Raw genomic sequence first — 21,038 nt, forward strand, 5'->3', positions numbered from 1 at the left:
TTTTTAGTTCTAATATCTCGAGCAAGCCGAGGTAAACAAATACAAACTTGACTACAGTTTATGGAATTTTAGATGCATAAAACTAACTAAATCTTGTATCTAGATCTATTTTTAACATGGATTATTCGATATGTGTTATTTAGCCTTGGAACAGAGTACTTTTTCTCAATGCAGGTTCACTAATAAGACACCCATCCTCTGTATTGTATCTACTCTCCTCATTCTTACCATTCCCTTGGCATTCCTTAATAGAGTTTGATTCACCTTCTGTTTCCTCATTTTCATCTCCAAAGTACACCTCTTCATCGTGTGCCAATGTAGTTTCATTGTCATCATCTAACTTACAATCAACAACACGAATGCTGGGAGTGGATTCTAACTTGTACAATTCATCATCGGTACTATCCATCAGATCCAAGCTGGAATGACTCTTGGTGCAATTTTTAAGAGCACTTCTTGGTCCCTCCATTAACTTGGCAATATCCTGAATACTAGCACTGTTCAAAGTATTATTTGAAGGGTCGCTAGACCGAGATAAATCATTGCCTTTGAGTCTGTTTAACCCAATATAAGAATTGTGCTTGGAGTTTGATCTTGAAACTGAAGGCAAGTTGATTTTCTCCTTTTGCTCTTCACGTTTTTCAGAAAGCCCCAATAGTTCATCACCTCCACCAAAGTCAAAATAGGGATTGTTCTTTAAGAACGGGATTCTTGCTGATTTAAACTTGAGAGATTTATCATTCCCAGGAACAGTAGCTGAAACAGCATCAATTGGAAACCTGAAACTCCCCGTGCTTCCACTTCTCCGGATATTGATAGTAGCTTCTCCCGTTTCAGAATCGCCAAGAAGCAAATTGCTGGAATCTGATGTCAATTGTAATAATGTATAACTTGAAATACCCCGAGTAATCTTTTTCTTGGGAGTATTAGGTGTCGTTGGAGTTGTTGGTGAATTCGAACTTCCTCCACTAATGGAATTATTACGTCTGGTTCGCATGGTGAGTTTCCTTGAAGCATTCAAGTTTCCTGAAGCTGAACTAAATCTATGAAGAGCAGCAGGACGGTTTGCATGTTTCAGTCTTTCTGGTGTTATCTTAATTTCAACAGAATCTGAAGTAGGTAAAATAACATTTGCCTTGGGTAATCCTCTATGAAACAGTCTACTCTTTTTAACCTCATTATTAGGGATATTATATGTGATTCTATTATTCGCGGAAGTGATTAATCTACCACGTAACATTGAGATCGACTTATCCAAGGCAAATTCAACACCACAATTGTTACTAATAATAGGTACTTTGGGCCATGTAGCTCTAGCTCCACGACAGAAATACTCTAATAAAAACTTGGCATCGGGATTAGTTAAAATTTTGATGAGATCAGCAGGCTTATAGTGATGAATAATATTAATATTCCCCGAGTAGTCTTGGGAAAGAATAGAAACAATCTTGTTCGACAAATCCTTGCATATATCTAATTCACTCAACACTTGAAGATAGTGAACAATTTCACAACCAGCAAATTCACAAATACTATTAAAGATGTTTTTGAATTTTGTTCTTGCCTGATGTAATTCTTTACGGACACCACTACCTACTTCCCATAGTGAGCTCTTCATAACTGGAACAACATGCGGATTGACTTGAACTGCGATGATGTGATCAACATTGAACATTTCTGAAAGCCTTGTAATTGGCAAATCATTTTCAACTGACCCATCATAATACTTCATTGAAGAATCGTAATTCCATTCTTGAATTTCATTGGTCTTTGTATTCTTTTCATAAACATTTACGGAAGGAAATATCCCTGGTAAGGAACAACTAGCACAAACAGCAGACCAAATTAAACAATTAGGAGCAGTTAAGTAGTTGAGCAATCTTGTTTGCTCGTGCACTGAAGCTGCTGATACCGTGATATTCAAAATCTTACCAGTTCTATTATATGCTTCTCTAAACGTTAAATCACCGAGGAACGAAATAACGGTTTGTTTCAAACCTTCAATATCAAAAACGGTCCCGTATTTAATCAAATGACCTAAATAATGTAGCACCCTTTTCAAAACAGGAAGATCAGAAATCTCTCCTGAATCAGCAATATCAAAAATATTAAATTCATAGTCAGTGATGGAACTCAATAAATCTATTGTTTCTTCCTGGGTATGGGCACATAAAATACTAGCCATAATAGAACCTGCTGATGACCCACTTATTATTCTAGGTAGTATATTTGCTTCAAACAATGTTGCCAACACACCAATATGAAACACACCAAAGGTACTTCCTCCAGAAAGAACCAACGCTGTTCTTCCGATGTTCTTTCTAGTTTGAATCAACATCCCTAATAAATATCTGTCATCTAAATCAACATCTTTACTGTTAAGCAAATAATCCAAGCAAGTTTTACACTCGTTAATATACTCTTCAATCAATGTTTTGGTACCCACGTAAGAATGTCTATACAAATGGCTATTCCCCATATTACCAATATTTCTCGTCCACTTGGTACGGATAAGGTATAATAGTAATTTGTAGTCATGTGATAACCTGGCATTCTTCATTTCATTCATGTTATTGAAAATTAATTCATAGTCATACATGTCAGATTTTGGGTCGGACTTCCAAGCGTTATTGCCTGATAGCTCATCCAATTTAAAGGAGATATCCCTCCACTGGCTGAATGAAGTAGCACGGTTCCTCTCCTCTAAAAGCTTATCAAACTGGGAACTGTTTTCATTTGCTCCACTTAATATTCTGCCTAAACCAGGTACCGAATTAATCCATGATGGCGAGTCTTCCGAGGTACGATTGTTTTCAGGAACTAATTCAATATACTGTTTAAATATCAGCTGTATAATCTCCTCGCTTTCATTCATGGCAAAGAAGCAACTTTAGAGACAGGTAAACTATAAAGTTTAGTTTATTAAGATAAAAATTCAAGCGGAAATAGCAGGATAGATTGTGTGAATTTTTTTTGGAATGGTTCCATTTATTTGATTTCTTATCCGTGTAGATTTTTGCACATGACAATGGAACTGGTGGGGTATTTTGAACGTTGTGCTTCGAAATCTGCAACGCACTGCGCGACATTCCGCTAAAAAAAATGACATACCCGCTGTCTGCCACGACATTAACTGCAGATCAACTTGCACTGCCTAACCAAGCAACATTTTTGAAAGACTACTACAATTGAATCTCAATTAATTCTGTTGCAGAAGTCACAGACCAGAAAACACAAACCTGGATGCTTTGTAAAAAAAAAAAAATCTGTTGGTTTGTTCGACTATCACCTTGTATGGCTAAACAATGAAAATACTTGTAGTGAAAAAAATCGCGATGCGAATAATAGTTAGTGAATCAGTTTGATGCTAACAAACAACCTGTCAATAACATTCTTATACAAGGCGGTTGAACATTTGTAATTCAATCAAACCAGCTGTATCCACTTTGAAAGCGTTAATTACATTTTCAAAGGGGGCTAAGACAAATTTTCTCCTGAACTATACCATCACCAATCCCGCCACCGTATTAATTTCCATTCGTTCATATCATCCTAGAACTCATATAGGATCATTAAGAAAGTTTAATTCGGAAAAAGCTAGACAAAAATTCTATTTGGGTGAAACTGATAAATATTCAGGTATGTTTAGTGTTACTACCCTTACTCATATTACCGATGATACTTCGCGACCACTAGTTGCATTATCTACCCGAGAAGGTAATCGATACTTCTTTGGAAAAGTCCCTGAAGGAACACAAAGAGTGTTGAACTTCATCAGATGGAGGTTTCCTAAATTGGAAGGGATTTTCATGACTGGTACCATATCTTCATGGGCTGACATTGGTGGACTTCCTGGACTTTTTTTGACAATCAGTGATGCCACCAAGAAAAGTATTACTGTTTTCGGGAATAGTAAAATTCTTTCATATATTATAGCGACTTGGAGATGGTTTGTGTTTAGAAAGGGGATTGAGCTCCGTATAACGGAAGCCCAGGAAAAGTCAATATACGGAGATAAGGAAATTAGTGTAACACCAATTAAAATCTCAAATGACAAACCTCAAGATAATACCCCAGATTCGGCGTTGTTTCCTGCTCTTCGAAAGCTTGCATCATTGATGTTTCCTTTGGACACTAGCAAAGTAAATAGCAGAGATCCTGACTCCTATATGTCAGATCCATCGGAAACTGATCTCCACACTCATGTTCAATTGCCACCATCAACTACATTCTTCCCAGTTCAACAATACTCATATTCATATTCCATCAGATTGTTACCATTACGAGGTAAGTTTGATCCTAAAAAGGCTATTGCGTTAGGTCTTAAACCGGGTCCATTATTCAGAGAATTGAGTGATGGTCGTAGTGTTACTAATGAAGCTGGTGAATTAATTACACCTGACCAAGTTGTTTCTCCTTCAAGGCCATTAAAAAAGGTTTTGATTATAGATATTCCCGATCAGTCATACTATGCAAACACTGTAAATAGCAACGAATGGTTTGTTCAAGATGAAGACCGTGGTTTTGAAGAAATTGGAATCGTATATCATTTCTTAGCAGCAGACATCGAGTTTGATTTGGAAAAGTATAAACTGGATTTCTTGAGCAAATTCCCCCAAGAAACCCAGCATGTTATCAGTCATCCTTCTATTTCAAATAATACCCTTGTGAATAAACGAATTGGATCAGCTACTTTAACTTTGAAGTCACTCATGAATGAAAACTTCAATCTCCCACACCAAGACGAATATGTTAGTGTGCTTACTCAAGATAATATTGTTAGGCTTCATGGATGTCAATCTTATAATATATTACCATCTGGAGTTGAAGTGGACAATTCTGCAATTGAAAATCTTTCCAATCAACAACTTTTTGAAGCTGAAGTTGCTCCATTAAATTTAGGAAAATCATATGATGAGTTGGCCAATGTCAACTTTGATATCACCAAAGAGGGAGATTTGTCACTTAAAGATCGTGTTCATATATGTACATTAGGAACTGGTTCTGCCATTCCTTCCATTCAAAGAAATGTCATTTCCACATTGGTCAGAATTCCTTGGCAAAATACTGATGGATCAATTACTTACAGGGGCATCTTACTAGATGGAGGAGAAAACACAATTGGAAGTCTTTGGAGAACATTTGGTCATTCCAACAAAGCCCATGCAATCCAAATATTACGAGAATTGTCAGTTATTCACTTGAGTCATTTACATGCTGATCATCATTTAGGAATAGTTTCCATGATCAATGAATGGTTCAAACATAATGATGCCGACAAGAAATTGTTCTTGGTGGTTCCTTCAAACTATATCACCTTTCTTCAAGATTGGTACAGTTTAGAAGCAAACTATCATGAACATTTCGATATCAACAGACTTGAATGTTTTAGTTGCGAAGATTTCTTGGCTGAGCGTAGAATACCTGAATCATCTAAAGTCAGTTTGGCAAACTTTGAAATCCAATTTGATCAAGGGAATATTCATCAGAAAATACCAGAAGAACCATTGTCTCCTATAAACTTTCACAGGATCAATGAGTTGTACGACGCGGTTGGGTTACATTCAATTGAGACTGTCCGTGCTATTCACTGTTATCATTCATATTCTTCGATCTTCAGATTTAAACTTGATGCTAATCAAACATTCCAATTATCATATTCGGGAGACACTAGACCTAATCCAAAGTTTGCTGAAGTTGGTTATGATAGTGACTTATTAGTCCATGAAGCATCATTGGAGAATTTCTTAATTGAAGAAGCATTAGCTAAGAAACATTCTACTATGATTGAAGCAGTCTGTACTTCTAAGGTCATGAAATGTCCAAAACTTATCCTTACCCATTTCAGTAGTAGATACGGTAATTCCAACAATTGTGTACCTAAACATGAATTGGAACCACTTGCCAAAAGTCTCGATGAATATTTGATTACCCATAGAGCATACCCAAATATATTTTCCTATGACTCGAGGTCATATATAGATTATAAGGACTTGGATTTGTGTTTTGCTTTTGATTGGATGAATGTAAGGTATGGTGAACTTCATTTGCAGGAGCAGCATTGGGATAAAATAAAGGAACTATTCCAACTGAGTATGTTGAGAGATCCTGATGACGAGAAATTGGAAGAAAAGAGGGCCGCTAAGCGCCTCGAGAGATTGGCAGCAAAGAAGGCTAGTAAAAAACAACGAGTAAATGGAGAAACTGTATAGTTGCTTGTTACTTAGATCTGTACATAGTTAGTAAAGCAAGTACATAGAAAAAAAAAAAAACAACCAAAAATAAAAAAATAAAAAATAGTACCAACCTGTTTTCTTCGACGCCTAGTAACCATCACCCTCTCCCACCCATCCGTAAACTGGTATTCCATTTGAATGAAGCTGGATATACCATTCGTATTTCAAGATAGCTGGATTGCAAATGAGGTAATTAATTCAATTAACCCAAGTAGAACGTATACCAGTCCGTTGGTACGGAAAGATTTCAAATCAACAACATTGAAAATCTCATCAATATTAAGAATATGTCGATTTTTGAAGACCACTCAAAGCAATAACATCACAGCTATACTAGCAGATTCAACTCATAAGATATTGGCATATTTCCCATTTAAACCAACAATTGTTGAGTTTGAGAACCAACATTGTAAGAGAATCACATATGGTACAACAAATAACTTGATTGATGTTAGTAGGGCCAACCTATTATTTGTCAATGGCTCTGAACTTCAACAGGACTATGACCTAACTGGCAGTTGGGATTTTGATTTTGTAGTTTTGGAAGTGCTTGAGTTTAATATCTTCCAACTGGACCAAATAACGTTCACACTTGGTGTTGAAAACAGTTTCAAGTTTGTGTATGATGAACCAATTTACCAACGAGTTTGTAAGAGGAGGGAACCAAGAAACTTGCTTGATTTAATGGAGGTGTAAGAGAAAAGGGGTGGAAATCTAGACAGCATTTTAAATTTTGTTTGTGTACGCGGGTGAAAACGTAAAGTATTGTTTTTGTTTTTTTTTTTTTTTTTGCAACCAGAATTCTCTAAATAAACAATCCCCCTCCCTCCTTACTCTACTATGTTCTTTGGTGAAAACAACATCATGCCTGAAGAAGAAGCGAATGAAAACGAACAACTTCTTGATGAGGAATTAGCAGGTCAATTGGGTGAGTTAACTACCAGTGCAATCTATTATTCCGCTGCCAGGTCTCCTGAGGCAAGTAGACCACATCTGCAGAGAGAAATTGTATTACACCAGAATCAATCAATATGGTCTCGTCCATTTAATTGCCTTAGAAGATTATTTGGTTATTCAAATGGAGAAAGACAGCCTTTGATTCCTATTCACAATGTTCCTTCCAATTCTGGTACCGGTACAGTTCATCTTGATGGTAGTATTGGGTCAATTATATTTCAATTTTTAGAAAGATGGTTACTTGGATCTTTACGGAATGGATATTCTAGTAATTTATCCTTTGCCTTTGCATCACTTATTACGATTTTGTTGATTCTGGTTATAATTATCCTCTTCTCTACTGGAAATTTAGATTTGTTGGTACTTTTAGCCAGAACTTTGCTTTGTCAGTTTATCCATAGTTTACAACCACTGACACTACCTTCGTTTTGTCAGATCTGACACAAACTATTATTTTGCTACTATCTTTTGCTATTTTCTTCTAGAATCGTTTCATTAAATATATATATATACAGGTGAATAAATGAATATAAAATTAAAATTAGTCTCTTCTATCCTTAACCTTATACTTGTTTTCTTTCTTACCCTTTCTAGTCTTGGCGAATTTCAAAGTACCCCACATGGATCTTGGAGTCTTGTTAGACTTGGATTTACCTCTACCACCACCATGAGGATGGTCGTTGGCATTCATGGCCACACCTCTAGTTTGTGGTCTGAACCCTCTATGACGACTCTTACCGGCCTTACCCCAACTGATTAATTTATGTTCTTGGTTGGAAACAGTACCTAAGGTAGCATGACAATCTATGTGGACATAACGTTGTTCTCCGGATGCCAAGGCAATAACAACCTTCTTTTGTTCTGGGAATTTAGATACAAGTTTGGCAAAAGTACCAGCTGCTTTGACCAATTGACCTCTTCCTCCTGGACGTAAACCAATATTGTGAATGATTGAACCTATAGGTATCATGTTCAATGGTAAACAGTTACCTCTTTTCAAGATTCTGGCCGATAATAAGGCATCATCGATTTCTCCATTGTTGGTTTTCTTCATATCTTCAATGAAATCTTCAGGGATACCTTCTCTGAAAGATTCAACAAAATCACCACTTCTTAAACCTTGAGGGGCTAATATGTATGAAAGGTTTTTGGTTTCTTCATGTTCAATTAATGCGATATGGGCAGATCTGTTTGGATCATATTCAATACGAATTACCTTTTGTTTACCCGAAGTCATACGATAACTGTCGACCAATCTTACTCTTTGCTTATGACCACCACCTCTACCACGAACGGTGATTTTACCGGTACTGTTTCTACCAGCAGTTTTCTTTTTATGTACAGTTAATTCACGTACTGGTTTACCCTTGTGTAAGTGTTCATGGACTGGCATTCTACGGTGGGTAGAACCAGGCAATAAGTGGCCTCTGTCGAATGATTTCATGACTGCTCTTTTGGCAAGCAATTCTCTTTGTTGCTTGTATCTGGCATGAGCAGCTTCCAAGTCGAAATCATCAATTTGGTCGTCTGCAAATGAGGAAGTAGACTTTGGTGCACTAGTAGTAGCAGGAGTAGAGTTGAAACGAACAAATCCTTGAACGGCCAATGATTTGCTGAATACCCTTGCTTGATCAGCCAAGCACTTCTTGGCCCATGGTAACATCATCTTGGTGTGGCGGGGAGGTGAGAGAGGATGGGTACTGCTAGTATTTACACTGTATCAAACCATATATTGTGAGCTTATAGTAAGCGCTGAAAAAAAAAATTTTGATACTTCAGGGCGTGTGAAACTCAATCATACCAGTCCATATATTACCGAGTGTAGTAGTAAACGTAGTCATTAAGTTACTTCTCACCAGCCAATTGAAATGCACCAGAAAAAAGAACCCTTAACTATGGCCCTTCACCAATTGCGAAACCTATGCCGATTTTTTCGGTGACTGGCGCACGACCCACATAGTTCACCACTAAAAAAACCTAAGTCAACAAATTTTCAAAGGTAACCATTGAAAAGGGTATACAACAACACCAACATACACATACAATGATGGCTTCTCGTGTTTTCGCCCGTAACTTGGCTACTGCCACCAAGTCTGTCAAGCCACCAATTCAATTATTTGGTCTCGACGGTACTTATGCCAATGCTTTATACTCCGCTACTGTTCAAGAATCATCTGTGGATCAAACCTACAAGTCATTGGGTAAAGTCAATGACGTTATTGCCAAGGACGCACAACTTGCCAATGCCTTAGTCAACCCTTCTTTATCTAAGGAAAACAGAGTTGCTGTTGCTGGTGCCATTTCTTCCAAGTTGGGCTTAGATAAGACCACTGGTAACTTTTTAAAAGTATTGGCTGAAAACAACAGATTAGGAAACTTTGGTTCTATCTACGAAAAGTTTGGATTATTGAACGATGCCCACAACGGTGTTGTTGAAGCCAAGATCACTTCTGCTAAGCCATTGGACTCCAAGGTCTTGAAGAGATTGACTGCTTCTATTGAAAAGTCTTCTTTTGTTGGTCAAGGTAAGTCCTTGAAGATTACCAACCTTATCAACTCTGAAATCTTGGGTGGTTTAGTTGTTGAAGTTGGTGACAAGACTGTTGACTTATCCATCTCTAACAAGGTTGCAAGATTAAACCAAGCTTTAAAGGAAGCTTTATAAGCCTAGAGGATAATTAAAACATAATATCATTACATTTATTTCGGTTCTTTCTTTTTTGATAATGGAGAAGGAACAGTTAATCATAGAGAGTTTGAAGAAAGCGGGGACATTTTTCGTTGATTTTTAGTTAAGAAACAGATTTATGCTTGAATTTACTTATTAAATTTGTTTTCAATAAGTGGGCTTGTGCATTCTCTTCCAACTGAACAATGTCAATGTTCTCTTCTTGATCAGCTTTTTTACCCCTTTTTATACATATATTATCATTATATATTTCAATAAAATCATTCGAATAGTACTAATGTGTAAGTGAATGATAATTGAGTCAACTGCCAATTGAGTCTAAAACTAGCTTAGCAACACATGTATGCATGGCAACCTTCTGCACGCAGTATCATATGCCAAAGGAAGAGCTTGGTATGAAACCACAGCAACCTGCTTGTTGGATGTTTCAGAAAAAATGACAACCAGATTTAATTTCACCCACATTTTTTACGTCACTCGACTCTCTATTCAGTTAGGTACAACTTACAACCATGGCATCAAAGGGGTTCAAAGTATTTGTGGAGTTGATTACGGTAATTGCGTTTGCTATAAACTGTTTTGTTTATTACTATCCTGACATTGTCAATGACACTTCCAAATGTAACTGGCATAAGTTTGATGATACACCCATCGCTTCAAAGTATGATATCCTAAATGAAAAAGTGCCCCCTCATATCCTTGAGAAGTTATTATTGAACTTCCCACAATTACGTGAGCATGCAGATAACCAATCACCCTATGAGAATGACAACATGACCAAGATTAAAGATATTCACATGTTGACCTTTGGTGATCCTCAAATTAACGGCAATTGGCCTCTGACTAAATACATCAAAAGACTAGACAATTTTGGTAATGATTACTATTTGGGTCACATTTACAATGTCATGAAGAGACGATTAAGTCCAAGTCATGTGGCTGTGATGGGAGACTTATTCTCATCGCAATGGATATTGGATTCGGAATTTTATAATAGAACTTATAGATTTGTTGAACGGTTATTTCCTAGACCCTTGGAGTATAAACAGACTGTTATTGACACTTACGAAAAGCATGAGAATTGTGATTGGAATGCATGGTTGGCCCAAGAAATGGCGTTGGATCCAGAAGCAAGATTTACCAGTAGAGACTATAATGATGTTTATGATTGGGTGCATCCGGAAAACAAGTATCCTAATTTTGAAAACCCCTTGTTTATAAATTTGACTGGTAATCACGATATCGGATATAGTGGTGATGCTACTTGGCAACATATGGCCAGATTCCATTTATTATTTGGTCAAAATAACTATGTGATAAATTACAACAAGGGAACTCCTGAAGAATGGAGATTGGTCGTATTGGACTCCTTAACCTTGGAAGGACCTGCATTACAGGAAGAATTTATCGGATTCACTTGGTCATTCTTGCATCATCTTCGTGATCGCGAAAACCCTAACTTTAGCGGTTCCACTGTTTTGCTTACTCATATTCCGTTCTATAAAGTTGCTGGATTATGTCGTGATGGACCAGAACATATCTATTACATCGATAATGAAAGAGAACCTTATAAGAATGGGAATTTAAGATCTCAAAACCATTTATCTTACAACACAACTCAAGAAGTATTGGACATTATTTTCCCAAACAAGGATCAAAATGGGGTGGTTTTAACAGGTCATGATCATGAAGGCTGTGATAGCTGGTATAACAAAGTTAATGGAGAATGGGTTGCATCCAAGGACAAAACCAACACCGAACGGGAATCAATTCGTGAAATTGTCGTTAGATCGATGATGGGCGATTTTGATGGACAAACTGGTGTTTTCACTGGTCATTTCAATTATTTAAAAAACATTTGGGAATTTGAATTCACATATTGTTCATTTGTCGTTCAACATGTATGGTGGGCAAGTAAGATTACTATGTTTGCAGCAATTCTCCTACAATCCATCATCAGATTATTTTAAGCAATAGAATACATTTTTACATATTTAACATATAAACTTTACAAATTCAAACAGATCATTCACTACAATTGTCTTTTTAAGATGTTGGCTCATCAACTTTAGGTTCTTCAACTTTCGACTCTTCAGACTTTGGTTCTTCTACTTTTGGTTCGTCTGAACCATTTTCTGAGACAACAGGTTCTTCTACTTTTGGCTCTTCTACTTTAGGCTCTTCAACCTTGGCTGGTTCTTCCACCTTGGCTGGTTCCTCTACTTTTGCCTCAACTTCATCCTTACCATTGGTACTATCCTTGGAAATAAAATCTTCAATTTCTTGTTTAGCACCATCAATACTTGCTTCGGGGGAAATTTGAACTCTACTGACCTTCAAAACACCATCTACAAATACCCAATGGGATCTTTTGATCCCTGAAGGGCTCTTCTTGGCCCCTAAAGCACCAATCAACTTCTTACTTGGATCGGATAACAAATCATATTGTAAATGTTGTTTAGTTTGGAAATTCTTTTGCGCCTTTGGTGAATCAGCACTTAATCCAAACACAGTGACATTACTCTTGCTGAAAAATGCAAAGTTTCTTTGGAACCCACAGGCTTGTCTCGTGCAACCAGGAGTAGATGCCTTGGGATAAGCAAAAATCACGACGTATTTGGTCTTTTTGGCAACTTCTTGTAAATTAATTTCTTCGTCGTCTTGATTGAGTAGAGAAATGTCGGGAATTTCATCACCGACTTGCAAACCAGATGCTGGGGCGGTAGTACCGGTTGCTGGCTTGGCTGGTTTGGCCTTCTTCTTAGCTGGCTCTTCAATGGTTGGTTCAGGTGCACTGGCAGGTCTAGAGGCAACTCTAGCAGAACGACGTAATTCAGCCATGACTATATCAATTGAGGTAGTATTCTATAAATGAAATTAATCGGTGAATTTTTAAGAGTGAAAATTTTAGAAAAACGGGGTCGAACTTCTTAAACTATTGTGGAGTTTAGAGTAAAAAAGGGGTGGGACGTTTGCAGAGGGGGGGGTTCGCGCAGAGACACTGCCATGGTAGGGGGCAGCTCATTTTTCACTGTAGTTTGTTGCCAACGGGCGAATCGGAATCGAACTCCGAAATAACGGAAACCGACAGTTCCAGAAGGCGAAACAATTGCTAGTGCTCATCTTTGCTTAGCTAGCGGTTGTATAGTGTACGAACGCTGAAATTGATTTGTGGGGAAATTAACCAGAAGAGAATTGTCCATAATCTTTGAGAAATCTTATTTAAATGAACATTGTAGAGTTCGTAGACGTATCGTATTACTTCTGATACTCGTTTGCTTCTATCGTGTATGCTTTCATATGCACTTAGTTTTCATCTATTGGTTCGTCATTTTTCCGTCAATTTCAACTGTACTGTGGCTTTCTTTTTTTTTTTTTTTTGAGGAGGCTCATGTAATATTGATCATTTGAACTTGTGATTGGTCTATAGGTTAGCAAGAGTGATATTTGGATTGCTTCTTAATAGAAAACGTTGTCAGTTCGTCTAATAAATTTTTGTGCATATTTTGTGTATATTTTGTGTATATTTTGTAAAAAATTTGTGAAAATGTTCTAGAAAAAGTTCAACTTATTAGCTGAAGACGGGTTAGCCTCTGGCAGCCTTTTGAAGTTAATACAAAGGAACTATTTAGAATCAGATGAGTTGGATTTTCTATAATTTCCTACTTATGCTATATACCATGAACATATACAGAGAGTAATTTTCACAATCAGGATCTCATTAACAATTTGCAGCCATCCCTTGTTACTCAACCTATTTTAAACACATAAAAAGTCTTTCGACATGAATGATAACCTGTGCCTATTATACACTCACACCAAAAGCAACTAAAAAAAAAGCCAAAAATATACCTTTGATAAATCATTTGTTCAAATTTGAAATATAAATCATGAAAAGAATAATAATTATCATAAACAACACAATCAAAATCATGCGACCATAGCTCTTATAAAAACCCGAGAATTTAGCACCCGAAGATGTTGGCATAACCTTTATTCTATTAATCCAATTCTTTCGAACTGTAACTTCTTGTTGTACAGGCTCTTCAATTTCCAGATCTCTATCAACAACTCGATCTGCTACTATTTCCCCAGTAAAACTCTCTGGAGATACCGTACTTGGCAAGCCACGAACATAAGCCGGTCGCAAGGGTCGTGGGGGATCTGTATGAGCGATACTAGATTTATCTGAAGGCATAAGACTACGAAGTGAAGACTTTACAAATCTTATTCCAGGTGGTTTATTAAGAATAAAGTACCATTGAACAAAACTGAAAATTTGAAACATTCATTTTTATAACCATTTCAGTTCCATGATCAAAGTTGTATCGTCAAGGAGAAGCACGTAACATGCTAGTAAAATCTAACTATTTTTCTCGTTTGCTGGTAATTTAATGAAGTCCCCGAAGTCCCCCCGTGCTTCTAATCTGAATGAAGGCTATGCTAAAGGGATGCAAGCAATACAGTTACATAGTGTTAACTGTGTTGTCAAAGCTCAATTTGGGTTAGTTTTATCATCATGGCCCAATATTCACCTAGTCAAACTGATCACGTGAAAAACGCAAAAAAGTTTTATATAACATTTTTTTTTTTTTCTTTTTGATAAACAGTAATCAACACTATACATCAACAACAATGTCCATAGAACCTAAGCAGGAGACTTCTATCACTCCAAGCACACCCATAACCATAACACCTGATGACGATGTAGTAAAAGTTGAACCTGAAGTCAACTCTAGCTCCTCCAAGTTCACCCTGGATGATGTTCTCATAGGCTGTAAAGTATATGTGATGAAAGATGGAGAACTTCGACTTGCCGAAATCCTTCAACAACACATGAAGAAAGGAAGGAAAGTGTTTTACGTGCACTACCTGGAGTTCAACAAGCGGTTGGATGAATGGATTAGTCCTGATCGGATAGATTTCACCCGGGCCATGATCATGCCTGAGGTAAAGGTTGATGTCAAGGAGACGAAAAAGGATAAAAAGAAGGGAAAGTTGACTGATAAGGTCAAGATGAGTGCTAGTATAAGTGTCGCTAGTGAACAACTGTCCACTCCAGGTACTCCCATGGCTGATGATGAAATGGATTTAGAAAATTTGAATGTTCAAGGGTTGAGAAGACCAGGAGAGGAGATCACTAGAGAGGACGAAATCAAGAAGTTACGTACCGGTGGTAGTATGACACAGAATCATTCTGAAGTTGCCCGTGTGAGAAACTTGTCCACAATTATCTTAGGTGAGCATATTATCGAGCCCTGGTATTTCTCACCTTATCCGATTGAATTAACTGAAGAAGACGAGATATATATTTGTGATTTCACATTGAGTTATTTTGGAAGCAGGAAACAGTTTGAGAGATTTAGACAGAAGTGTTCCATGAAACATCCACCTGGAAATGAAATATATCGAGATTCAAAAGTAAGTTTTTGGGAAATTGATGGCAGGAAACAACGTACTTGGTGTAGAAACCTATGTCTACTTTCGAAATTGTTTCTTGACCATAAGACTTTGTATTATGATGTTGATCCGTTTTTGTTTTATATTATGACCATTAAGTCAGACCAGGGGCATCATGTGGTGGGATACTTTTCGAAGGAAAAAGAAAGTGCCGATGGGTATAATGTCGCTTGTATTTTAACATTACCGTGCTATCAAAAGAAAGGGTATGGGAAATTGCTTATACAGTTTTCATATATGTTATCAAACGTAGAACATAAGGTTGGATCACCGGAAAAGCCCTTGTCAGACTTGGGATTATTATCATACCGTGCCTATTGGACAGATACTTTGATTAAATTATTAGTGGAAAGAAACAGTCCCAGTTTGTATCGAAAGAACAATCCACATCCTGTAGAGGACAGCGATTCAGAATCTTCAAGACATTCAACCCCAGCTGCAGGACGACAAGGAAGTTCCAGTGAGATCACCATAGAAGACATTTCTGCAATTACATGCATGACCACAACCGATATCTTACATACGTTGACGACATTGCAAATATTACGATATTACAAGGGACAGCATATTATTGTTATAACCGATCAAATTATGGCCATGTATGATAGCTTGGTCAAGAAAGTCAAAGACAAGAAGAAACACGAGTTGAATCCTGCATTACTTAAATGGACCCCACCAATGTTCACAGCAAGTCAATTGAGATTTGGGTGGTAGCTAACGACTATGTATTATATAAACCTAATGATATTATTCGCAATGCCATACTCTAATCAGTTTGTTTCCGTGACACGTTATCAATCTTAATCCTGATTGATCAAATGCAGAGGCATAGACTGTAGATGGATTAGGAAAGTATCCGATATGTTCTAACTTGCCCGTAATGTAATTGTAGAATCCAGTTTTACCATCATCATAACCAGCAAATACAGTGTTTGTTACTGGATTTACTGAGAGTGTGTTTATTATCTTGCTTTCATTTTCGGTTGGGTCAAACTGGTTTAAAAGCTCACCCTTGGGTAAGAGCCATTGGTTTATAATTCCGTTTGAATCTCCTGAAATGAAGGTCATTTCTTCAGGATGTAGTTTCATCAGTCGTATAGATTTAGTATGATGTGTTAACGTCACCTGGGTACTTTGTTTACGTAAGTCCCATAATCGGACAGTTCCATCCATTGAACTAGTTATGATTTGAGGGTCAAACGGAAGGGTTTCAATGGAAGTGACATCACTGCGATGTCCTACTAACGTCATTGCTTCTGTTCGGGTACGTATGTCCCATACTCTAACAACTTGATCTTTCCCACCACTTATAAGTAAATCTAGCTCTGGATGGAGACTTGTAGCGTATATTCCACCGACATGACCATGGTATTGTCGAATGAGACAACCTTCTTTTGCATTAGTTCGTTCCAAATCCCAACATCGTAACGTCTTATCTTCAGATCCCAGGAATAAATACGGGAATCGCAGGGATATGGAAAAAGTTCGTACAGCCATGATGTGCCCTGTTAGTGTCGCTAATAATGTATGGGGGTTTGCCACGGTTCTGATCTTGATCGTCGTGTCTGATGATCCAGTTACAAAGAACTTATTCAGATGATCGATGGCTATACTTCGGATCCAACCATTGTGCGCATTGGCTAGTGTTCTTAGTGGTTTCCATTGCACGGATGTTGGTTGTGGTGATGAGATGGGTTCAGCAGATTGACTAGTTATCGTGTTGTTTTGCGCGGGTTCAGGAGGTATATTGTCAGTATTTGCCAAGAGATAATCCAACTTGACGTTGTTATACATCGCCTCTGCCAATTCATCTGACGGTATAAGCTCTGAAGTCATCGTTATTGTTGTTGTTGTTGCTGTCTATTTTAATCTTTGTTTTGAAAAGAAAAAAATATTAGCCTTTTTTATTCTTTCAGATCAATGCTTGCAAAAGAACTTTTCAATATCATTGGTAAATCAACCAAGAAGTATAATATCATCCTGGTCATCCCTGGAGATGGAAAGATCATCACTCATGAAGATGAAAATGTGTTGGAGATCGGAATTCCTAAAAGAACATACTTGAGTATGTTTAAACAGGCACATGATACCTGGCAAGACATGTCTGGGATGAACATTGACGATATCTACTATATGACATTGGGGTATTTGATAACTACCAATGAACACCACACTATTCTTAAGCTTCATCGCAAAGTCACATTCCAATTGATCCAAGAAAGAGGATGGAGTGTGCTCGCACAAGAGTTACAGTATATTACGTCAATCTTAACTTGTCGCATGTCACGAATCAACAAAAGTTCATCACTTTGGCACTGGTTGAAGATGTTGACTGTACTATCTGTTTACATAAACAAGTCTACATCAACATATGAACTTGTGATTGATAGAGCAATCAAGAGCTGTGAATTACACTTTGCAAATTATTATGGATGTAATTTTCTTCGGTGGGTGATTCAGATCAATCGCGTGATTGATGTTCCAGTTGAATTTGATGATGTGTTGAGGAAGTTGGTAATTCTGAGTTGTAGAACAAGCTTGAGTGATTGTGGGTTATGGGGAGTCTTACAGGTTTACTTAAGTACTGGTGATATTGAATGGACAATTAATGATCTACGCAGGATTGTCGACAGTTTACGTCAAGAAGGCTTAGAGTTTACCAGTCCTGTTTTGCAGATAAGAAACACCGACCATGTTGCTTGCGCCATTGAGCAACTTGACTGGTTAATCCTAGTACAATGCCTCGTAGTAACTCCATACAAGTCAGTTGTTCAAGCAATCCCTGAAAAAACTGTGGAGGAAAAGCTCACTAACGCTTCTACCAAAGTGAGACAACTAGCACAAGAAATTTTAACACTGAAAAAAAACTAGTCTTGCCACATAACCATCATACACTAATGTTAAAACTTCGTCAATTAAAAGAAAAGCAAAAGGCCCAAGCAGCAGCGGAAGGCCATAACAATTCATCTACTCCGACAACAAGTATATCTGCTGCCCAACTAAGACTTCAGAAAGACATCACCGAACTTGACTTACCTCATACCATAAAAGTTCAATTTCCAGACCCCAGCAATTTTTTCACCTTCAACTTGACCATAACTCCACAACAAGGCTACTACCGACTGGGCCATTTCCATTTCAAAGTTGATATCAATAACAACTTCCCTATTGATCCTCCTAAAATCAAATGTTTAAATAAAATCTACCACCCAAACATTGATCTCGAAGGGAATATCTGTTTGAATATCCTTAGAGAAGATTGGTCTCCAGTTCTCAGTTTAAGTCAAGTATTGATGGGTTTGAATTTCTTGTTGCTTGAACCTAATGCTAATGATCCATTGAATAAACAAGCAGCAAATGTGTTGGCCAAGGATCCCCGGCAATTTGAACGCAATGTCTATAATTCAATGAGAGGAGGATATATTGATCTGGTGTATTTTGATAACGTCATGAAAAAATAGAATTACATATTATTACATAGAGAAAGTGCCATTCCCGCTTCTATTTATAGTAGTGTAGTTTTCTTCTTCAACTCCATACGCGGACAGAATTATCAACTGCCCCGGTCACGAATATACATCGCATTCTCAGTTGAACATCTTTAAGCAAGTTGTCATAGACGGCTTCCTCGTCTTCTTCTTCTTCCTCCTCCTCCTCCTTTTCTGTTTTTCCATTTTGTACTGCTTCAACCTTGGTTAGTTGTGCAAAATCAATACTATTGATAAATCCATCATGTCCCATTAAACTACCAACTTCGGGATTGTTCAATCTCAGCAAGTCCCAGATCTTCACTGTCTTATCGTCACTGCCACTGAATACAAATCTACCATTTGGATGTATACATAATGACTTGACCCATGAAGAATGTCCCGCGAATTGTGCCACCAACCAAGCTTGTGAATTGTTATACTTACTAGGAAGTGGATGACGATGAGGCACTATAACTGGAGGAGGGAGTAACCATACCTTAATAGTATTATCTCGACTTCCAGTAATACAATACTTGTACCCTAACACCTTGTAGATTGGATCATTGACCAATTCTTGTGGTATGCTAGGGAACAAATCCTCATTTTTGGTGATATATTTGTCAAGAAGGAAGTTTGACAAACTAGGCAAAAATTTACAAGTTTCTACAACATGTGTGTGTCCCACAATTAAACATAACCCTGTTCCTGAACTTGCATGGGACAATCTTGTACTTTGATCGTTGGAACAGGTCAAAATGAAATCTCCATGCTGTGAAACTTGACTGACATCTATATCTCTAACCCATTCACTATGCCCGATGAATGTCTTGATGCAATTTCCTTGAGTTAAATCCCATATTTTAACGGACTTATCTCGAGATACCGAATATAGTATATTACTATCACTATGTGAAAATGCCACTGCGCTTACTGTATGATCATGTCCAGTAAGTGTTCGTATATGCTTATAACTACCACTATCCCATATCTTAATACTCAAATCAGAAGAACATGTAGCAAAAACATACAGTTTCCCCAACACCACTTCGTTTGAAAACGCGAGCAGGTTAATATTTCGAGAATGACCACGAATAATCTTGTCAGGAATCATATCCCCCGTAGCCAAACTCCAAACATACACTGATCCATCGGAACATCCACAATACACGTTTCCCAACACCGGATGAATCTTCACCGATGTCACCAATACATTGTTGGTCAAATAAGTTGTCTTCACCACTTTAGGCAACCAGTTAATCCGATCCTGCCCCAATACCACGGCATTGGCGTTCAGCATATCAATAGCCAGTCGCAAATTGGATACTTCGTGTTCCAAATCTAGGATTTTCTTTTGTAATCGTAGCACGGTGGCCCATTTCTTCTCAAGGTATTGATCAACAATTTCGTCGTCGTTAGTAGTAAGCAAAGGGGTTAATTGGGATAGGAGTTCTGGAGGCGCAATTGGCGTGAGGTATTGAATTATCGCCTTGTCGAGCTCGGCCTGTTGTCGAGCCGTAAGGATTGTTGATTTCATGAGGGGTGGGCGGTGATGCTATGGTGTCTAATGGCAATATGCAAAAAGTGTAAACTAAGTGTTGATACTTTAATATTTTTTTTTTTCCTGCCTATTATGGTTTCAGTATATCAAACAAATTTGAAAACAGCAAATGACGACATGAGTAGACAATACTACACAACAAGAATACGACGAGAGCTGATATAACCAGAGATCAAAAGCATAGCACAAGGACTGTGCATATATAGGAAAGTGGTAGTAGTAGTATACGCTACCATGTGCTTGGTTTCAAGAACATTATGAAAGACCAGACAAGGTTCGGAGCTGCTTGAATTAGGTTGATACCTCATCGCAAATGTATAAACGTGGTTGCTTGAATCTTCTGGTTAGATTCAAGCTCAAGTAATTGCATGAATTCCCTATATTGGCTTAGTAAACAGTTAACGCCAAGGTTTGGGGAAGCCAGCACCGCTTGATTAAAATTGAAATCATACCAATGTCCAGTACAACTATGCTTTAGTACTACGTGTTCATCGTGATATGATAGTTCTAGATAATGGTAATTACTGTGTATGATATGTGTGATCTTAGAATATCTATTACCAGCTGGTAATAGGTGTGTGTTATTTTTTTCAACTCCAAAGTTGTGTGCTAATATAAGTTCTATCCTGCCAAGATAGTAATACAAACGTCCAGTAAAGACGGAGATC

At 37.6% G+C, this 21,038-nt stretch overlaps 12 protein-coding genes across 12 annotated transcripts; 7 read left to right on the top strand and 5 right to left on the bottom strand. All coding sequences in view use genetic code 12, as the record gives it.

Moving 5' to 3' along the window:
* Window positions 1–139: 139 nt before the first annotated feature.
* SPAPADRAFT_51244 (uncharacterized protein) lies at window positions 140–2,875 on the bottom strand (the record flags this gene model as incomplete). Its single annotated transcript, XM_007375928.1, has 1 exon — window positions 140–2,875. The coding sequence occupies one exon, from the start codon at window positions 2,873–2,875 to the stop codon at window positions 140–142; it is 2,736 nt and encodes a 911-aa protein (XP_007375990.1).
* A 766-nt stretch (window positions 2,876–3,641) lies between these two features.
* Window positions 3,642–6,212, top strand: SPAPADRAFT_140199 (tRNase Z; the record flags this gene model as incomplete). The annotated part of the gene is made up of 1 exon (XM_007375929.1): window positions 3,642–6,212. The coding sequence occupies one exon, from the start codon at window positions 3,642–3,644 to the stop codon at window positions 6,210–6,212; it is 2,571 nt and encodes an 856-aa protein (XP_007375991.1).
* A 92-nt stretch (window positions 6,213–6,304) lies between these two features.
* EST3 (telomerase subunit) lies at window positions 6,305–6,995 on the top strand (the record flags this gene model as incomplete). Its single annotated transcript, XM_007375930.1, has 1 exon — window positions 6,305–6,995. The coding sequence occupies one exon, from the start codon at window positions 6,375–6,377 to the stop codon at window positions 6,930–6,932; it is 558 nt and encodes a 185-aa protein (XP_007375992.1).
* Window positions 6,996–7,033: 38 nt separating this feature from the next.
* On the bottom strand, window positions 7,034–8,909 carry SPAPADRAFT_61794 (mitochondrial 54S ribosomal protein uL2m; the record flags this gene model as incomplete). Its single annotated transcript, XM_007375931.1, has 1 exon — window positions 7,034–8,909. One exon carries the CDS (start codon window positions 8,857–8,859, stop codon window positions 7,735–7,737), a length of 1,125 nt encoding a protein of 374 aa, XP_007375993.1.
* Window positions 8,910–9,206: 297 nt separating this feature from the next.
* ATP5 (F1F0 ATP synthase subunit 5) lies at window positions 9,207–10,155 on the top strand (the record flags this gene model as incomplete). Its single annotated transcript, XM_007375932.1, has 1 exon — window positions 9,207–10,155. The coding sequence occupies one exon, from the start codon at window positions 9,241–9,243 to the stop codon at window positions 9,856–9,858; it is 618 nt and encodes a 205-aa protein (XP_007375994.1).
* A 239-nt stretch (window positions 10,156–10,394) lies between these two features.
* On the top strand, window positions 10,395–11,715 carry SPAPADRAFT_61796 (uncharacterized protein; the record flags this gene model as incomplete). The annotated part of the gene is made up of 1 exon (XM_007375933.1): window positions 10,395–11,715. A coding segment is annotated over one exon (1,321 nt), but the record flags the coding sequence as incomplete, so codon positions are not given.
* Window positions 11,716–11,928: 213 nt separating this feature from the next.
* On the bottom strand, window positions 11,929–12,723 carry DOT5 (thioredoxin peroxidase; the record flags this gene model as incomplete). The annotated part of the gene is made up of 1 exon (XM_007375934.1): window positions 11,929–12,723. The coding sequence occupies one exon, from the start codon at window positions 12,721–12,723 to the stop codon at window positions 11,929–11,931; it is 795 nt and encodes a 264-aa protein (XP_007375996.1).
* A 1,774-nt stretch (window positions 12,724–14,497) lies between these two features.
* On the top strand, window positions 14,498–17,215 carry ESA1 (NuA4 histone acetyltransferase complex catalytic subunit; the record flags this gene model as incomplete). Its single annotated transcript, XM_007375935.1, has 1 exon — window positions 14,498–17,215. One exon carries the CDS (start codon window positions 14,899–14,901, stop codon window positions 16,054–16,056), a length of 1,158 nt encoding a protein of 385 aa, XP_007375997.1.
* SPAPADRAFT_140502 (mRNA splicing protein) lies at window positions 16,090–17,178 on the bottom strand (the record flags this gene model as incomplete). The annotated part of the gene is made up of 1 exon (XM_007375936.1): window positions 16,090–17,178. The coding sequence occupies one exon, from the start codon at window positions 17,176–17,178 to the stop codon at window positions 16,090–16,092; it is 1,089 nt and encodes a 362-aa protein (XP_007375998.1).
* Window positions 17,216–17,256: 41 nt separating the features above from the next.
* On the top strand, window positions 17,257–20,388 carry SPAPADRAFT_67303 (uncharacterized protein; the record flags this gene model as incomplete). Its single annotated transcript, XM_007375937.1, has 1 exon — window positions 17,257–20,388. The coding sequence occupies one exon, from the start codon at window positions 17,263–17,265 to the stop codon at window positions 18,211–18,213; it is 951 nt and encodes a 316-aa protein (XP_007375999.1).
* On the bottom strand, window positions 17,668–20,388 carry SPAPADRAFT_67304 (uncharacterized protein; the record flags this gene model as incomplete). The annotated part of the gene is made up of 1 exon (XM_007375938.1): window positions 17,668–20,388. One exon carries the CDS (start codon window positions 20,344–20,346, stop codon window positions 18,871–18,873), a length of 1,476 nt encoding a protein of 491 aa, XP_007376000.1.
* Window positions 18,229–20,381, top strand: SPAPADRAFT_61798 (NEDD8-conjugating protein; the record flags this gene model as incomplete). Its single annotated transcript, XM_007375939.1, has 1 exon — window positions 18,229–20,381. The coding sequence occupies one exon, from the start codon at window positions 18,240–18,242 to the stop codon at window positions 18,801–18,803; it is 564 nt and encodes a 187-aa protein (XP_007376001.1).
* Window positions 20,389–21,038: the final 650 nt, after the last annotated feature.

Source organism: Spathaspora passalidarum (genome assembly GCF_000223485.1).
Source record: "Spathaspora passalidarum NRRL Y-27907 unplaced genomic scaffold SPAPAscaffold_5, whole genome shotgun sequence".
Taxonomy (NCBI): domain Eukaryota; kingdom Fungi; phylum Ascomycota; class Pichiomycetes; order Serinales; family Debaryomycetaceae; genus Spathaspora; species Spathaspora passalidarum.